The sequence below is a fragment of the Spermophilus citellus genome, assembly GCF_964194105.1.
Source record: "Spermophilus citellus genome assembly, chromosome: 2".
In the NCBI taxonomy this organism is placed as follows: domain Eukaryota; kingdom Metazoa; phylum Chordata; class Mammalia; order Rodentia; family Sciuridae; genus Spermophilus; species Spermophilus citellus.
Window position 1 is genome coordinate 5,718,772 of NC_138183.1, and position 18,378 is coordinate 5,737,149.

Sequence of the window (18,378 nt, forward strand, 5' to 3'; positions counted from 1 at the left end):
AAGGACAGGAGAGAACTGGAAGCCTCTGGCACCCAGAGCCACAGCAAACAGGAAACGCGGCCCCGCTCCCAGGGCTGTGAGGTCTCACTGCGCCACTTGACCTCGTCCCCATCACCTGACACCACAGGTCTCAGGTCTAGTTTTTAGCCATAAACTGCAAGGGATGCCAAAAGGCAAGAAAAACAACCTGGAGAGACAGCCCAGGATGGGAAGCAGACTCAGACATGACAGGCTGGAGTCATCCGAGGTATTTCAATAAGGAAATAATGATGGGGAACTGGAAATAATGATGGTGGCTACACCAAGGGCTGGGATAGGAAGAGCAAGCGCAGGCAGGAGCAGACGGCCACGTGAGCAGGGACGTGGGCACTCTCAGAGGGAATCAAAGCAAACGCTGGACATCAGAAACATCGGATCAGAGGTGAAGGATTCTGGGTAGCCCATCAGGAGACAGGACCTTGTCGAGGGAAGAATCAGTGGCTTGAAGGTAGTCCAGGAGAAACTCCCTGAACGGAAAGGAAAAGAGAAAATGAATGAAAGAAACAGAGCAGGACATTCAAGAACGATAGGATGCCTTCAGAGGGGGTAGCACGTGCAGAGCTGGGATATCAGAAGGAGAAGGAGCCCAGGTGAAGATGGCGAAGACTTTCAGAAACTAATGGCAGACAGCAAAGCCCAGATCCAGGGAGTTGAGGGAACCCCACACAGAGCAATTGCAAAAACAGGTAAATGAAAGCAAGGAAACACATACCACCCACCCACACACACACACACACACTCACCCAGTGCAACACCTTCTAATGGCCCCAAACCAAAAAAAGATTCAAGAGGCATTTAGATAGCAGTAGATATTTAAGTTCACACTTAGAGCTATCACTGGCTGTAGTCCACCACCATTGGAGACAATGAAGTTATTTTGTTGGTGATTTTTAAAAAAGGGGTCTTGGATGACCGCATCCCATGAGTCTTGTTATCCAAGTGATTCCTGAGAGGGTTGCCCAGTTGCCAACAGCAGGTTTTGAACTATTCAACTTGTCGTCTTGGGTACTCTTCTTTTTGGTACTGATGGCTGAACCTAGGGGTGTGTTCCCACTAAATTGCATTTCTACCTCTTCTTATTTTATTTTTCTGGTACTGGGGATTGAACCCAGGGGTGCTTTACCACTGAGCCACATCCCCATCCCTTTTTATGTTTGATCTTGAGACAGGGCCTCACTAAGTTACTGGGACTGGCCTGGAACTTGTGATCGTCCTGCCTCAGCCTCCCGAATTCTTGGGATTTCAAGGATGCCCCACTGCACCTGGTTTCGATACTCTTTAATAAAAGGGATTCTAAAGATTCAACTGTCTAGGAAGAACCTTTTGTATCTAAGTTGAATTCCTAACTAACCACTGTTAGATGTACACAGGGCCCCTCTCCCCACCCAGCTCTGTGGTGGGGAGAGCCCGGACTGTGCCCTAGGGCTAAGCACGGAGCCTGGAAGACAACTGGTACTCCAGTGTCGGGGGTTGAGCTGCAGGGCCCACAGCCATGGTGGGTGCTCTACTTGCTGGAGGCTTGCCTGGCGTCTAACTGAGCATGGAACTCTGTCATTGACTTCTTTTTGGTGCAATTTTGCCAGGGCAGATGTCCATGGGCCTGAATTTAAAGACTGGTAGAGTGTCTGGACATTTCCTATAGGTAATGCCCTGCAAGGGACCAGTTAGCTCACAGCTCAGGCTGATTGGGTCAAAGTATGTATAAGCAACATCACAGACCAGTGATTCTCATGAACATACATGCAGCAACTCTAACAAAAAAAAATAATAACAAATCAAGCCATGTATATAAAGAAAAAAGGGATAGGTAATATATCATGACCACCATGAGGTTATTCTAGGAATGCAAGGCTGGCTTGACACTTGAAAATCAATTAATGTAATTCACTATATTAAAGCAAAAAAGGAGATGTATCACATGATGTTCTCTAGTTTTGTTTTTGTTTTTTTTTTTTCAGTGCTGAGGTTGGAACCCAGGTCTCATGCATGCCAGGCAAGGGCTCTAGAACAGGGACACACTGACAGTTGGTGTTCTCCACAGATGTGGAAAAGGCATTTGAGGGGCTGGAGTGGTGGCTCAGTGGTAGAGAGCTTGCCTAGCTTGTGTGAGGCACTGGGTTCAATTCTCAGCACTGCATATAGATACATAAAAGTCCATTGATAACTGAGGAATATTTAAACGAGAAAAAGTATTTGAAAACATCGATTTATGATGAAACTCTTGGCAAACTAAAAACAGAAGGGAACATCAGGCATGATGAATGGTAAGCTAGGGTGAACATGCCCTCCGAGATTAGGAACAGGACCAGTGTTCTGACCTCTCTGCCTCCAACCAATGATGTCCTGAAGGTCTCCGCTGGAGCAGTCGGTCAACCAGAAGAAACAAAGGACATAAGGATGGGGAGGAAAAACTGACGCCATCATTGTTCATCAGTGACATGACTGTAAATGTAGAAAAGTCAGATTTATAAGTTATTAGAATTAATAAGTTGGCTGGGCATATAGCTCAGTTGGTAGAGTGCTTCCCCTTGTATGCACAAGGCCCTGGGTTTGATCCCCAGCTCCAAAAAAAAAAAAAAAAAAGAATAAGTGGATGTTAGCAAGGTCATTGGAATCAAAGGCAATGTGTAAAAGATAAATTGTGTCTAGCTGGGTGTGGTGGCACACACCTGTAATCCCAGTGGCTGGGGAGGCTGAGAGAGGAGGATCCGCAGGTTCAAAGCCAGCCTCAGCAACAGCAAGGCGCTAAGCTACTCAGTGAGACCCTGTCTCTAAACAAAGGGCTGGGGATGTGGCTCAGTGGTCAAGTGCTTCTGAGTTCAATCCCAGGTACAAAAGAATAGGAAAAAGAAAATTTGCATTTCTGGAACTAGCTGCCCAACCTAGGGATTAAAAACTGAAATAAAAATGCCATTTCTGGCCTGGGGTTGTGGTTCAGTGGTAGAACACTTGCCTAGCATGTGTGAGGCACTGGGTTCGATTCTCAGCACCACATATAAATAAATGAATAAAATAAAGGTCCATCAACATCTAAAAAACAAATAAATACCATTTCCAATAATAGTGGAACATGAAAAATCTAGGAATAAATGAAAATAAAGATGTATAAGACCTCTTTACTGAAAAGTACAAAAATTATAGAGACAAATCAAAGAAGTAAGTAAAAGAAGAGATCTCATATGTGCATGGATTGGAAAGCTCAGTATTGGTTAAAAGTATTGATTTTTTCCAAATAGATCCATAGATTCAATGCATTCCCAATCAAAATCCCTACAAGTTTTTTAAAAATATTTTTTTTAGTTATAGATGGACACAATACCTTTTTTTTATTTATTTAGTTTTATGTGGTGCCGGGGATCAAACTCAGGGCCTTGCATGTGCGAGGCGAACACTCTCCCATTGAGCCACAACCCCAGTCCTGCCCTGCAAGTTTTTAAACATTTTAGTGGGGGGTGGAGATAGACAAACTAACCCTAAAATCTTATACAAATGCAAAGGGTAGAGGGTAGTCCCGGCAATCTTGTAAAAATTGGTAAAGTCAATTTGTATCTACTATAAAGATAGAGTAATTAAAATGCCAGCCAGGTACAGTGGCACAGGCCTGTAATCCCCATGGTTTGGGAGGCTGAGGAGGATCTGGGGTTCAAAGCCAGCCTCATCAACTCAGCAAGACCCTGTCCTAAATAAAATATAAAAAGGGATGGGGATGTTGCTCGGTGGTTAAGTGCCCCTGGTTCAATACCCAGTACCTAAAAAAAAGAAAAAGAAAAATAAATAAATAAAATAAAATGCCATTAAATTGGCACAAGGACAGGCCAAATGGATCAAATGCAAGTGTAGCATACTATGTAGTTGAGGGTTTTTTCCCCCTGCTGCTGGGGATCATGGCCTTTCACATGTGGAGCACATACTCCACCACTGAGCTAAATACGAGTTGTTAAAAAAAAATTAGAATGTTTAAACACATTTAATAACTTATCTTTTATTAAACATTGAGTCAAATATCGGACACCAGACCCAGCCTAACACAATTTGGAACCACTGGTGTTGTCTGATTTCAAGGAAGCGAAACTGACGTCAAGAGATGTGACCTGTTTGTTGGGTGCAGTGGTGTACACCTGTATCCCATGACTTAGGGGCTGAGGCAGGCAGATTGCAAGTCTGAGGCCAGCCTTAGCAGTATAGTGAGGACCTAAGCAACTTAGCAAGACCATGTCTCAAAAATAAAAAATATGAAAGGACTGAACATGTAGCTCAATGATAGAGCTCCCCTGGGTTCAATCCCCACTACTGAAAGAAGAAAAAAGGTGGGGGAAGTGGTCCATTCAAGTCACATAGAAAACTGGAAATTGGCTGTCCTGGTTGAGAACAAAAGCCAGCGCTCAGAGGAAGAGCGCTCGCCTAGCATGCGTGGGGCACTGGGTTGGATCCTCAGCACCACATGAAAATAAAATAAAGGTATTGTGTCCACCTACAACTAAAAAATAAAGTGTTAAAATATATATATACACTCGTACACATACATATATATATATATTTAGGGACTAGGGCTATAGCTCAGTGATGGAGCGCTCACCTCGCACATATGAAGCACTGGGTTTGATCATCAGCACCACATAAAAATAAGTAAATAAAATAAAAATACTGATTCCATCTGCAACTAAAATATTAAAAAATATATAGGTATATATAAATAAAATAGAATATATATATATATATATATATATATATATATATATATATATATATAGAGAGAGAGAGAGAGAGAGAGAGAGAGGGGCAGGTGACCTGTGAGGTGACAGCCATGCTGAGAGCGGTCTTTATCGTCCTCTTCCTCCTAGACACATGGCCGCAGCCTCCAGCGCCTGACAGTGCCCAGTGGATAGAAGGTGTGGGGATTTCTGAGGTTTGCTGGGAACTTGTCGGAAGGGCTGGTGGTGACAGCTGGGTGTTGGAGGTCCCAGGCCCCTGGTGAGAAGGGGGCCTAGGCCCCTGCTTCTCGGGGAAGTCAAGATTGGAGGCTGATGGAAGGTGACCTGAAGGGTCTCAGCCTCATTTTCCGTGTGCTTGAAGAAGGAGTTCCTTGATATCATCTGTGAGCCGGGACTCAGCCTCCTGGATCCATCGACCGCTGGCTGCAATTGTCCACACATCTGTCACACACCAGGTATGTGGGCGCGCTGGCTTCTCATAGCTTGCTCCCTGGAGGGCTGCTCTTTCCCAAGGGTTTTGCCGATGTAACTGGGGGATCATGAGCCAGGCCTTGGACCATGGTTTCCTGGGGTGGTGCAGGAGAGCCCAGTGGGTCAGTGCTGAGGCTGACATTTATTTTCAGAGTTACAGTTTGCCCCTGATGCTCAAATAGAGCAGAAAAGCCACCTCAGCGTGGGTGCAGTGGTGCACACCTGTAATCCTAGCAGCTCAGGAGGCTTGAGGCTAGCCTGGGCAACTTAGCAAGACCCTGTCTCAAAATAAAAGAGTTTTGGGATATAACTTACTGGTAAAGTGCCCCGGGTTCAAATACCAATACTGTGAAGGAAAAAAAAAAAAAAAAGGACCTTCGTCAGCCATCTTCTCACCTCTAAAAGTCTGGGTGGAATCAGCAGCAGGGCACCTTCGCTCTTGCGGAAGTCTTTGTCCACTTTCTGTTATTGTAACAGAATCCCTAGGCTGGGTCAGTTACAAAGAGGTTTATTCTGGAGCTTGGGAAGTCCAGGGGCATGGCCCTGGCCACTGCTGAGGGCCTCATGGCCAAAGGGCAAGTGGGCAAGTGTGGGAGGAACAAAACAGGGACTGCCTCGCCTACTGTGTGGTCTCTCATTAACATGGCACCCGCAGAAGATGGTTTTCATCAGCAGTCTGCTGTCCTGGAAGGCTAAAGTGCTTGAAATGTACCAAGTTCAGCGATTGTGTTCCCGCAAGAGCGGCTTGTCTCTTAATACCTCAGAAAGGCCCCACTTCCCAACACCACCACCAGGCAGCCACACTTCCATGAGTTTCAGAGGGGACACACTGTATTCAAATCACAGCAGGGAGAAGTGGGGTCGACCCTGTGAGCCAGATTGGCAGGCAGAGAGCATCGTCTTGTTCAGCCTGGCTAGGAACGGACTGCAGAAGTGACTGGAGTACTGGCCGAGGGTTAGGGTATCTCTCATGTGTAGAAGCTAGAGAGGAAAAGGAAAAGGAAGGTGGGGGCTTTCATGAAAACCAGGGGAAGGGAGGAGGAAAGGTAAAGGAGAAGTATGAGGAGTGATACTGGCCAGGTTATATTTTATACTGTGTGCATGCATGAGCATTGAACAACAAATCCTACCATTGTGCACAACTGCACTGCACCAATTAAAACCTGTGGAGAAAAGTTTTAGTGAGTAGGTGAGTTTGCAAATGTGCAACTGAAAATAACTATTACACATTTCCAGGGCCCAGACCAGTGCTGCTGTTCATCCCCTCTAGGACGGCTCCCCCTCACAGCAACTGCCTCACTTGGTGGTAACTGCAAGAGGCTGTGAGCTGCTGTTGGTGCAGCCATGCTCTCCACCGAGGCCCCAGTGGGTGGGCTTCAGCACAGAACTGCCACCACCCCCAAGCTCAAGTGAATAGGGTGGGTCCCTGAGCCTCTGGACTCTTAAGCCCTCATCTGTGAAATGGGGAGAACAGTCCTGTCTAGCTCTCCAGGTGCAGATCCACCATCAAAGCAGTTGCCTGGAAAGGGCCAGGACTCCTTTGGAGCTGTTAGAGCGAGGCCCTGGAGACACAGCACAGCGAAGGTGGCTGTTGTTTCAAGCATGTTGAGGGCTATCTTTGCTTCCTCTTCCTCTGCACACAAGATGTGGACCCAGGGCCAGCAGACCCCTGCGGAATTGCCAAGCCACTTTCGGGCCATTAATCTCTAAGAGTCTATCAGGACCATTTGCATTAGCCCATCTTCAAAGACCCCAGCTGGGCCCCAGTGGACCACGAGTGGGGCTTGGAAAAGAGTGGGGCCCTAGCCAGCTGGAAGCTGGGGCTCCAGGGTATCCAACGCCTTCTTGGGTCTGGCATGGCAATCATCTGTGTCCCTGGTCAATCCTGCTGTGGGGGCTATAGAACATCTCAGATGGTCACCAGTTGTGAAGGACACTGTCAAGACAGTACCTCCTACCAGATGAGAGGCCACAGGTGTTGATGGAGGCATGTTGGTTAGCCAGAGCTCCCCACCCCCAGCTTCTGGGTGGGCTGGGGTCAGCTCAGCAGGCCCTCAGTGCATGCTGAACTTGGCGCCTGGTAGAGACCAAGTGCATGTGAGGTGGAGGGCGGGGGTGGGGCCAGCCTTCTGAAGACAGACTGGGCACCCGCCCGCCCCGCCCCTGCTGCCCCAAACGCAGGCTGCCCTTTCAGTGATGACCATGCAGCTTTCTTAATGGAACACAATCGCTGAACTTGGTACATTTCAAGCACTTTAGCCTTCCAGGACAGCAGACTGCTGATGAAAACCATCTTCTGTGGGCGGGCGCCATGTTAATGAGAGACCAAATTTCATACGCTTGCAAACTTTCCCCCTTGCCTCCTGCTGTACCTCCCCCTCCCCCCAATAAAAGATTGCATCAGAGAGAAAGGGAGAGAGATTTCCATAATTTATAGTATGGGCATTTCACTGGGGACAAGCGCTAATCTGTACTTACCGATACATTTAAGAAAATGCATCCTCCCGCAAGCCTGCACCATTTACGACTCTTGGCACAAACCGCAATGCTCAGTCTTCAATTAAGGGACACCTTAGGGTTCATTATCACACAATCGCTCCCTGTGAACCATGCCAAATGCTGTTTTGGCACAGAGCTTGGAAGATGAATTAGAAGGAAGTCCTGTCTGTAATGCCCTCTCCCATTCCCATTACCGCCATCAGCGTTTATACCCTCTCCCTCGGCCCTCCCCCTCTCCAAGTGGCTTTTACTATTCAATTTCTCAACGTCAAACTCGATTCTCTAGAGGTGTAGTTAAAGATGCCACATCTCCTTTTTGTCTTCCGGCTCTCAACAGGCCTCAACATGGCCCAGATGGGCCGCTCTCCACCCCCTTTTGGGCTAAAGGAGCCACAGATGTGTCTTCATCTTCCTCTTAGTGTCGGGTGGAGACAAGGGACAGGAACTGGATACACACACGTATGCACATGAGCCATAGGAGGCTTCTGAACAGGCCTGGGATGCAAACCCAGATGGGGCTTGGCGTAAAAGCTGAAGGCTGAGGCAGAGTGGCTCACACTCCAGACAACTGAGCTCCGCCTGTCAGCAGGAAGGACAGAAAGCGAGAACCCCAAGCCCACCTCCACTCCACTCCACCAAGGTCCAGCCCGCAGGACCCTTGTGGTTTAACCCCCTGGGTGAGGACATGGGCCTTTTTGTTTTCTTAACGAGAACAACAGAACAAACCAGCACATCTGCTGGCCCTTCCCAGCTCTCCCCAGACCCACAGAGCTGCAGGTGAGCGCTGTGGACAGGAGAGAGGTGGCAGCAACAGCCAGAGACATGGCCGTGGGCTTCCAGGGAGTGTCAGGGTGGGGTGGGGGCTGGAGGGGTGAAAAAGGAGGGGCATTGTGCCTCTCCTAGGACAGCATGGTGATCTGGCTGCTTCCCTCAACTTTCCAGTTCTACTCAGGACAAGGTGCCTCTGCTCGAGGGAACTCCACTTATGACTTCTGGGCGTCATGCCATTAAGATGCTTAGATGTCACAGGAAAGTGGGCTGGCCTAAACCAAGGCTCTCAAGTTGGACCATTGTATCACACAAAGCCATTAAAAGAAAATAAGCTTAACGAAGTAGCTAGACGTCTAGGCTGTGCACCAATGCAGTCAGGCTGCTGCAGAGCTAGATGACGACCGGCAAGATCTGCAAGAACCTTCTTTCCGTCTCAGTAGTGGCGGGCAGGGGCAGAGGGAGGAATAAGCAGGAAAGCAAGCAGACTAAAAATACTCCACCCACAAGATGTCTTGTGGAAATTTTATTATATAGAGTGTAAAATGAATTGTCAGTCAAATACAAAGAACACCTTTTTAAACAACATGCATAACATTTTCCAATTGCCTTTTTTAATAGTTAGACATTTCAAGCATTTAAGGAAAACAAGGAGAAAACCCCAGAAACTGTAACTTCAGTACATTTCAAACGGAATGTCCCTCAGGTCAATTAAAAATGCAAGAAAAAATAGCTTTAATTCCGTATTTTTTCCTTTAAAAATACATGTTATCTGTACAAGATACACTACAGTAAACATTGGAAATCATATTATCCCTTTTATTAAATCAAAATTATTTAATTCATACTGTGGTTAATACTAGATTTACTTATTCATCTAGTTAATTTGACAAATATTAAGAAAATATTTAAAAGAAAAAAGCAAAAAAACACCTTGGAATTAAAAAATAGTTACTACATTTTTATACGGTTTAATGTTCCACAGTGTTTGTTAAAAGTTATATTGAATTTCTTTTTAATATTAAAAATAACAGTATTTATATTTCTGAAAGAATAGAGAAAGGTTTTTTGTTTTGTTTTTTAAAACCAGCTTGGAGGTCTTAGATACACAATTGCAACCAGTAATGGAGACACGAAAAAAAAATGTATGCTAACACACAAACACACTTTTATATTACCCTTTAGAACTCTAGGAATTATACAAACCCTACAAAATGCCCCTCCCAAACCCTGTTGGACAGCAATACAATTATCTGTCTCATTTCAGAATTCACATAATTAATTACAATACATAATAGTTCAGTTTTTTAAAAAATGCAATAAAACCAGACAGCCAAAATACAAGAAATTAGAAGTAAAACATTTAATGAATTTACACATTTAAGAATATTTAAATACTGTTTAAAAAAATTTTTTTAAAGAATTTGTTACATACCACCTAAGACTTCCAAGCCACTTTCTGTTGCAACAGAAAAAACTGTAAATAAAAAGACACGAAAACAAAACAACAAACAAAACAATATCATGTTGAAATGTCACTGCTCTGAGGCACATTCTGGCACCTGAATTTGCAGGTATTTTGCTCCAAAAAGAATCCCAGAGCTTACACATTTGAAATAACAAACAAGAATAATGAAACAAAAATTATCAGCAATTTTTAGTAACTTATTTTCCCGATTTTTAGAAAAATTCTGTTAATCTAAATATAGTGTTTCACAGAACAAAACAAAGGTTCTTCATCAAAAGTCTGCAAATCTAAAAACCTCTGTTACAAACAGGTTTTCTTTCACACTGATTTCGAGGGGAAGGGCCAGCTGTGCGACTCGGCTCTACTGCTCCTGTGGGAGGAAGGAGAGGAGGTGTCAGGCCCACGGCAGCTTCTCCAGTCCCGAGTCGGCAGCAGGTGACAGGTGCCCATGCACCAATGCAAACCTGAGAAACCTCTTTGGGGGGAGGTCTGGAGCTTCTCTTCTGCTGGGGACATTGGGCAGGATGCAGAAGAGTGCTACTCTTCCTGGGCCACTACCAGCCCTGACACCTGCTTTCCCCAAGACACAGCCAACTGGGCGGTGGGATGCCAGGGCTGGAGGAGCCGGCACACTGTCCATGGGACCTGACTGACGTCAGGTGACCTGAAATATGCCCATGGGAGCACCTGGCCCTCTTCCCCACTTTAAGGAGAAATCCGTCTTGGCCCTGACTAGGCAGAGCCCTCCAGGCTCCTGGGCATGAAGGCGGGAGCTGGCACTGTGCCTGCCTGAGGAGCCTACACAGGGCCAGAGGCAGGCTGGCACTCGGTGCTGAGCTCTGGGCCTGCCCAGGAGGGAACCACCAACCCGCTCTACTCCTCTGGAGCCAGGAGGGGGACGGCATGGCGGTTGCTGTGTTCTCAGGAGGTCCCTGGGCGGAGGGGACTGCTCCCCTGCAGTCTACTGCACTCGCCCTGACATCAGACAAACACTGAGGCGTGGGAGACAGGGGTCAGGGAGGTGTGGGAAGTGTCACAGTGTTGGGGACCGTCTACAGACCTGGCTGTGGGCCTGAGCCTGCCCTAACGTCTGCCCGTAGAAAGCGACCTGCTGTCTGTAATACTCCGCCCAGGCCATTGTGTAGTCTGGTGGGGAGCTGGCCTGAGGAGCAGTGCTGGCAGCGTGACCTGGGTGACAAGGGAGGAAAAACGGGTTAGGGGAATGGGAGCGTTGGGGGCAGGTCCCTTCCCTGGGGCCCAGGCACCTGTTCTCCCTTCTGGAGGGCACGGGGAGGCTGGGCGAAGTGGTCTTCTCTTGCTGGGTCCCACACCCCAGGTGAAGACAGCCAACTGCTCTACAGAAGCAAAGCCCTGCGTACGCCTGCCTCTCAGCAGTTCCTAATGCCAAAGGCAGAAAGAGTGGCTGCGGGGACTCGAGGTGGATGGAAAGCCTGGCGTGGTGTCTACAGGGAATATCCAAATCCCTCACAGCTTGACGTACATACCCCACACGTCTAGGGTGGGTTCAGGTCAGGGAAGAAAGGGCACCATAACTGCTAGCAGGTCCCCTGCTGATGAGGGTCACCTTGGCACCCCCACCCTGGCCCCAGAAGGGGTATGGACCTGGTGACAATATGGCCGCTAGGGTTCCCAAAACAGGTGTTTGACAGCCTCTGACCCAAGTTGGGTCAGCCAGAAGTTCCACCCTAAAGATGCCAGTCACGGAAATGCGCTTGGGCTTGGTGCTGATGTGAAGTCCTGAACCAGGGCTTTTGCTGCTATGTACTCCCTCCCCCTTTAATTTAATTTTTTTAAAAAAAATATTTTGGGGGGCTGGGTTGTGGTTCAGTGGTAAAGCACTCGCCTAGCATGTGCTAGGCCCTGGGTTCGATCCTCAGCACCACATAAATAAAATATTGTGTCCGACTACAACTAAAAAATAAATATTAAAAAAAAATTTGGTTGTAGATGGACACAATACCTTTACTTATTTATTTTTTATATGGTGCTAGGGAATCGAGCCCAGTGCCTCACTGTGCTAGGCAAGCACAGTACCCACTGAGCTCCAGCCCCAGCCGCCCTCCCCCTCTTCTGAAGACTAGTTTAGTTTCTGGTACAGGTAAGAAAAAAGACTTATACAGCAAGAAAACAACCGGGCACCTAGTCCAGCTTAGGGTCCCTTCCCCGAATTCCACCATTTCTCTTCTCTTTAGCTATCCTGAAATGCCAAAAATGGGCATCAGTGAGACACACAGAGAACAGGATGCCTGGGTGGGTGGCAGCACTAATAGGAGCCTTTCAGCTCCACAGGGACCAAGCCAGGTCCAACAGGCAGTGTGTGACAAGGTGTGGGTACTGAGGTCCAGCTGTGGGGAAGGTGACAAAGCACAGACGACAGGCCCAGGAGCAGCTGGGCTGAGGCTGCAGGGGTGGGCCAGTGCCCGAAGCCGTGGCACTTACTCTGCTTCTTGTAGTAGTCTTCCCAGGCCTTGCTGTAGTCAGGCTGGCTGCTCTGCGGCTGGCTCTGCTGGTCTACGCGAGGAACAAAGGGCAGTCAGGGCCCCAGCCTGGGAGGAAGGCACCACAGGCAGGACGGCTGAAAACGGCCAGTGTGAGGCAGGGGCTGGCGACGAGCATGATAAGGCCCTGCTCTCTGCAGATGGAGCTGAGCTGGAAGTGGAGAGCTCTGGGAGCCAGAGCGATGGCCATCCCAGGCCCCCGACCTGTCTTCCATGGACAAGGGGTTTACCTGGCCCTTCTGTCCAATGACAGACGACCTCTGGGTGAGCATGCAGGGCCACAGGACTGTGATCTGCCTCAGCCTTTCTTGGGTGGGAAGAGAGGGACAGAGGACATGTGGAGGCGGTTCTATGTTGTCCTTGGTGTTTCCTCTTTGCTATGCCAGCAACAGAGAGACTCAGTGACAGAGGACAAAGCAGCAGCACCCAGCCCAGGGGTCTATGAAGTGGCTAAAACCCCTGACCACAGCGTGAAGCGGGAGCTGCTTTCTGGTGAGGCCAGGCTGCTCGAGTGTCCGCCTGGGCGGGCACACAGAGCCCCTTCAACACCTTTTCTTCTGTCAGAGCTGGTATGCAGGCGGCAGGAGGACGCGCTCCTGATCATCCCCCGTGCAGAAGGCTGGCTCCCCTGCCAGCAGGCTTGGGAGACTGAACATGGGGAAGAGGACACACTGAACCCACACTGAGTGTCTCTGCTGCTAACATAGCACAGAGGCTTGCTCTCCTGGTATCCCTTCTGCTCATCTCTCTCCTGGCCTGCTGCCTCACGGCCTCTGCGGAGCCACAAACCCAGGGCAGCTTCCCAGGGGAGGAGAGCTGCCCTCTCAGGGCTCAGTGTGCCATGTCTGAGGCTTCTCCCAGGTCTTCTGTCTGGGCACAATGGGGCCAATGTGAATGCAACCCCATCACTCTGCAGACCAGAGCATCATGCAATGACCCTGTACTGTGAGGACACCTTTTCTGCCAGGTGGCCAGCAAAATTCACAGTGAAGTTCCTGCTGAAGTCTGAAACAGTAATAAAATACAGGTGGGAGAAGGGGGAAACAATCCAGCCATACAGCCCCGGAGCTTGCAAATACTTAAGAAATCTACCTCGACCCATCACTTTATGGATGCCTGAAGTAGAGCCTCCCCCCACCCAGGGGAGGGTATTTCTGATGACAGAGTATGGGCCTCTAGGCTCTGCTCCAGGGAAAAGGGGCCATGTCCCTTGAGCAAGGTTGACAGGCCATCCTGCAGCCTGATCTGTTATGAGGAGCAACTGCAGCCTGAACAAGGCTTTCCAGAAAGACGGGAACTTCAGGTAGGTAGAAGCCTGAATTCTACTGGCCAAGGTAAGGGACTCTGTTTTGTGCAGGCTGAGCAAGAGGGACCAGCCCAGCAGTAAACCCTAGGCTGACTCCTGGAATTGGTGAGGGGTCCAGAATTGGGAGGGACTCTGTCCACACGGGCACTTTCTCTCTCTCTTTTTAAATTTTTTTTAGTTGTAGATGGACACAATATTATTTATTTGTTTATCTATCTATCTATTTATTTATATGTGGTGCTAAGAATCAAACTCAATGCCTTACACATGCAAGGCAAGCACTCAACCACTGAGCCACAACCCCAGCCCCTCATGGGCACTTTCTCTTGACACCCAGTTTTCCCAGGGAGGTGTCACTCAGCAGACCTAATTCCATATTTGCTTGCTTTCTGAAAAGCTCAGGAAACAGAAAGAATGCCTTCCTAAGAAGAGAGGGAGAATGTCCCCATGAGGCCAAAGAGTAGGAAGGGTCACCAAGAAGCAGGGGACTGCTTGGGAGAGCAGGGTGTGGCAAGGTGGAGCTTTGGGCCAGGAGGAGGATCCCCAGGGAGTACAGAGAGAGAGGAGCAGCAGAGGAGGCTCAGGTTAAAGTTAAACTGCACCCACAGCCCACCTATCTGTGGAGAATAAGTGACAATTCTGCCCCGACCCACTCCATGGGGAGCCAGCCCTATGTCCCTGCCTCAGCTAGAGGTTGGTGCTGTTTCTGTGGAAGCCCCCACCAAGCATATGTGCTTCTTGGTACAGGGCCTGCAATGTTCCCCAACATTTGTGGAGAGTTGCGTCCTGGGCTTGTTGGCCAAAAGTATAACAAGAGTCTCTTAGGTCCATCAGTCCTTGGCCAACCTGGCCAGCAAGTGGGAGCGCACACCACCACCTCCCAAGTCACTTACTTGGGACCTGCTGTGTGGGCTGCTGCCATGCCTGGTAGGTGCTGCCCCAGCCCTGGGTCAGAAAGGCTGGAGGGCCACTGTGGACAACAGAAGAGTCACTCATGACAGTATGGATCACACCCCCCACCCCCCAACATCTACCTCTTTTCTGCTTAGCTCACCCCTAACCAAGCACAGCCCCTCCCTGCCCCCAAGCCTGCTGGCAGTGGCCCAGTGACAACTCTAGCCCCGTCCACCCCCAGGTGGGGCAAGTGGGTCACCTACCTCACAGGGGTACTGTGGGGGTTTCCGTTCACTTTAGCAGCGATGTTGGGGAAGCACCCTGAGCCCCTTGGAGGAAAGGTGCTGTAAAAAGAGGACGAGCAAGCAGAACCAGTTGAACCCCTGTGATGAAGGCTCTGCAATCCCCCCCTGCCCTGGAGCTGTGCTTCCCGGACTGCGGAGGACTGGGAGGTGCCCATCTCTGAGGTGCTCCAGCCTGTCTACCACAGGTCAGGGAGCTACAGACAGGTCTGAAGGACCACAGGTGGGATGAAGACAGATGGTTCTGCCCACACCCAGAGCTCCAGCAGCACTCTGGAGAAGCAGCTGGGACGATCTCAGGAGTGACGATGTCCTCTGGTACAACAGAGGCAGAATACTCACTTTTGATGTGGGGCAGCAGGCGGCTGGTTGAAGGGGCTCTGTCCAAAGGCTCCGGGGGCTCCAAGGCTGGTACCCTGTGTGGGCACAGAGGAGCTCTCACTCCTGCTGGGGGCACCTAGCCCTCCACCCAGGTCACCCGAGGCAAAGCCCCTTCTGGGGAGACAAGTCAAATGAGGGAGACAGTCTGCACTCGCACTAGCCTTCCTTCCCACAGCAGACTGAGCTGCAGAAATGGCACTGCCCTTGAGTGACAGCACCACCACGCAGCCAATCCTGGCACCACCATGATTGCCCTGGCATGTCACCCTGGGGAAGGACCAACCTGCTTGACTCTCCCGTCAATTTAGGCTGGCCCAGGGCTCTTTCTGCCATTCTACGTCCCCATTGAGGTGAGCAGTGGCCCATCTGTCCTCCATCAACACTCCCTTTCTTTATCTGCTTTGAGGTGCCTGAAACTAAAGCCAGAGTCAATGAAAGCTGCCTGCAGGGCTGGCGGCCAGGGCATGTCCACGGGAGCCCAGGGACAGTGCTGGGGGAAGGCTGCTGCCCGGCTACTCATCTAAGCCTGCAGGGGACATGCTCTGGGGACTGAGCTGCTGCAGCCTTGGCGTGTCCTGCCAGAGGCTTCCTTCATTGCTTGCGGTTCTGGCCCTGTCATTCCCTGGGCCTCCGACCTTCCCTTCAGCCAAATAGGAGGGGCGCCCCCCTGGATGTGAGGATGGGAAGGCACCCAAGAACGAGGTTCTGGGGGATGCAGGTACCTTGGACATCCAAGAGAAAAATCCAGCTAGTATTAAGCCAGGTGGGGAAGGGACCGTGTACGTACACCAACTTTCTCATCTATGAGATGTCTGGCCACCTCGATCTGCTGAGGAACACCCCTGATGGTAAATATTCGCAGGCTGGGGTCGGTGTTGGGAGGGGGATTGCGCTGAAGCTCCACGTGGGCTCCTGACTGCTGGTTGATGCTTTTGATGTTCTCGCCCCCTGCAGGCAGGAGACAGAGAAGGTGAGGGCCTCTGCTCAGGAGAGGCTGAAAGGGCACTTGTCCACAAAGGGAGAAGTTTTCCACTCACTGAAAAGTGGCTCTAACCAAAATCCAGGGCTGTCCCCTTTGCATAGAGATTTCCCTCAGAGCCAGGCTGGAGCCTGAGGCCCACAGATGTGCATGCCCAGAGTTCAACGGAGGCAGCTGTGGCTCTTCAACCCAGCCATGGCCATCTGCCCAGGGAAAGCACAGGATGCTTCTTGGGGCAAGACTAGTGACCTGATGGCCCTGCCCTACACAATGGGGCCTTCAGCCTGGGTGTGGGCTGATGCATCGCTTCCCCTCCCTCCACAGGCCGGCTACATGCCCAATAACGCCTGGAGTCCACTTGGGCCTTCAAAATCCTATCTAGTCCCTTCTCTGGTCCCTGCTGCAGGTGTGTGTGTGTGTGTGTGTGTGTGGGGGGGTGTTGTTGTCTAGACGGAGATGCAGTCCAAAGGAGGGGGAGCCACAGGGATCTGGGTGGAGTCGGGCTAATAAAAATCTAGTGGGACTCTGAAAAACCTGGAGTTCCAGTCTCTTAATGAAATTTGCGTGACAAAAGCTCCACCAGCAGAACAATGGCCGATTCTTCTACTTAAATCTCAGCACTTACAGATCTCAGCTGGGATGGGGGGTGGGCAGGCAAAGCCAGACCAAGGAAAAGTTAGCACACTCAGTTTGGTGAAATTAGAAAAACATAAATGCTGAAAATCTGGTACAGGGAGCAGGATGCCCCAAATGCTCGAAAGCAAAGGCAGAGCGCGTGCCCAGCACATGTGAGGCACTGGGTTCGATCCTCAGCACCACCTAACAGTAAACAAATAAAATAAAGGCATACTGTCCATCTAAAACTACATAAATAAATAAATAAATAAATAATGATAATAATAATAAAAAAAAAAAAGCAAAGGCAGAGGGCCAGTGTGCCCTCCACAGTCAAAACCAACTGAAAGTGAGTGTGTCACTTCACTGACAGACCCCACAACCTGCAGATGCCCAGCAAGCAGACAGGGCTGGCAGAGGGGACAGAGCAGTGACAGGCTGGCCTTGGTTCACTCTGAGAGGACGACAGCACGCTAAGACACGTCCCTCCTAGAGGCAGTATGGCAGGCTTCTGCAGCGCTCGGGCAGAGACACGGGGCAAAGCCTCAGCCAGCGCCCACATGGGTAGCACGCTGGCTTAGTTTAGGGCCTTTTTAAACTTGAAAGCAAATTAAAAAAAAAAAATCAACCAAACAGCCTTGTGTTCGTACCTTCTTAACTATAAAGTACTGTGAGAGGTTCAGAGAAGTGTCTGTTTCCCGCCTGGCCTGGGTGTTCCCTATGTGACTTGGGAACACCCCAGGCCAGCACTGAAAGCTCTGCTCTCCCTCCAGACAGGTATGCTCTTGAGCTCTTTACTCAGCTGTCATGAGTCTGCTGTCCTTGCCCCAGGAAAAAAGAGCAGCTTCACTCTAGGCAACAGTGTTCTGGGGAGCAATGAAGAGCAGAGGAAAAAAACCGGCCATTTCAACAGGCATCCCCAGAATTTGAAGGGGTGTCACCTGGTCTGCGGGCAACCGGACTACAGGACAAACCTCTGAGAATGAGGATCTCCAGGCCCCAGAGGCAAACCCCAGCCCTTGCTTGGCCTCAGTGCGGACCAGCAGCCCCAGACTCCCTGCCTGGAGCTCGGGAGCATGCTAATAAGGTGAGGCGGCGCCCGCAGGCTGAGCAGGCAGGAAGGAGTTCATTTAAGTTCATCTTCCTTCAAAATGAGGTCACTAGCTTGGCACATGGTGGCTGTCTATCGACTCATTCAGCAGCCTGCTCCATTCTTCCACCTGATGGGGGGCAGAAGGACCCACCACTGGCCCCCGGCTGGACGTGAAATTGTAAAGCAATTAATCAAACCTGCTAAAAGGCCTGGCTGACAAGAGCAGGGCTGGCCACGCTATCTGTCAATGTTGCTGTTTATCATGGAAATCCAGCAGGGGCCCCGGGAGGCTCTGTGTCTGTCCAAGGGCCAGAACCAGGAGAGCAGGCCTG

The 18,378-nt window shown here is 49.8% G+C and overlaps 1 protein-coding gene across 2 annotated transcripts in view; it reads right to left on the reverse strand.

Annotated features, from left to right (window-relative positions):
* Positions 1-8,984: 8,984 nt before the first annotated feature.
* Positions 8,985-18,378, reverse strand: part of FUBP3 (far upstream element binding protein 3) — a 50,705-nt gene continuing 41,311 nt past the window's right edge. For both annotated transcript variants that reach the window (XM_081263852.1, XM_081263851.1), the window contains exons 13-19: positions 16,147-16,307; positions 15,321-15,394; positions 14,940-15,020; positions 14,676-14,752; positions 12,418-12,489; positions 11,018-11,145; positions 8,985-10,327 (exon numbers count right to left, since the gene is read on the reverse strand). In XM_081263852.1, coding sequence (XP_081119978.1) covers positions 10,319-10,327; positions 11,018-11,145; positions 12,418-12,489; positions 14,676-14,752; positions 14,940-15,020; positions 15,321-15,394; positions 16,147-16,307 — 602 coding nt within the window. In that variant the 3' untranslated portion in view covers positions 8,985-10,318. The remainder of the gene's footprint in view (positions 10,328-11,017; positions 11,146-12,417; positions 12,490-14,675; positions 14,753-14,939; positions 15,021-15,320; positions 15,395-16,146; positions 16,308-18,378) is intronic.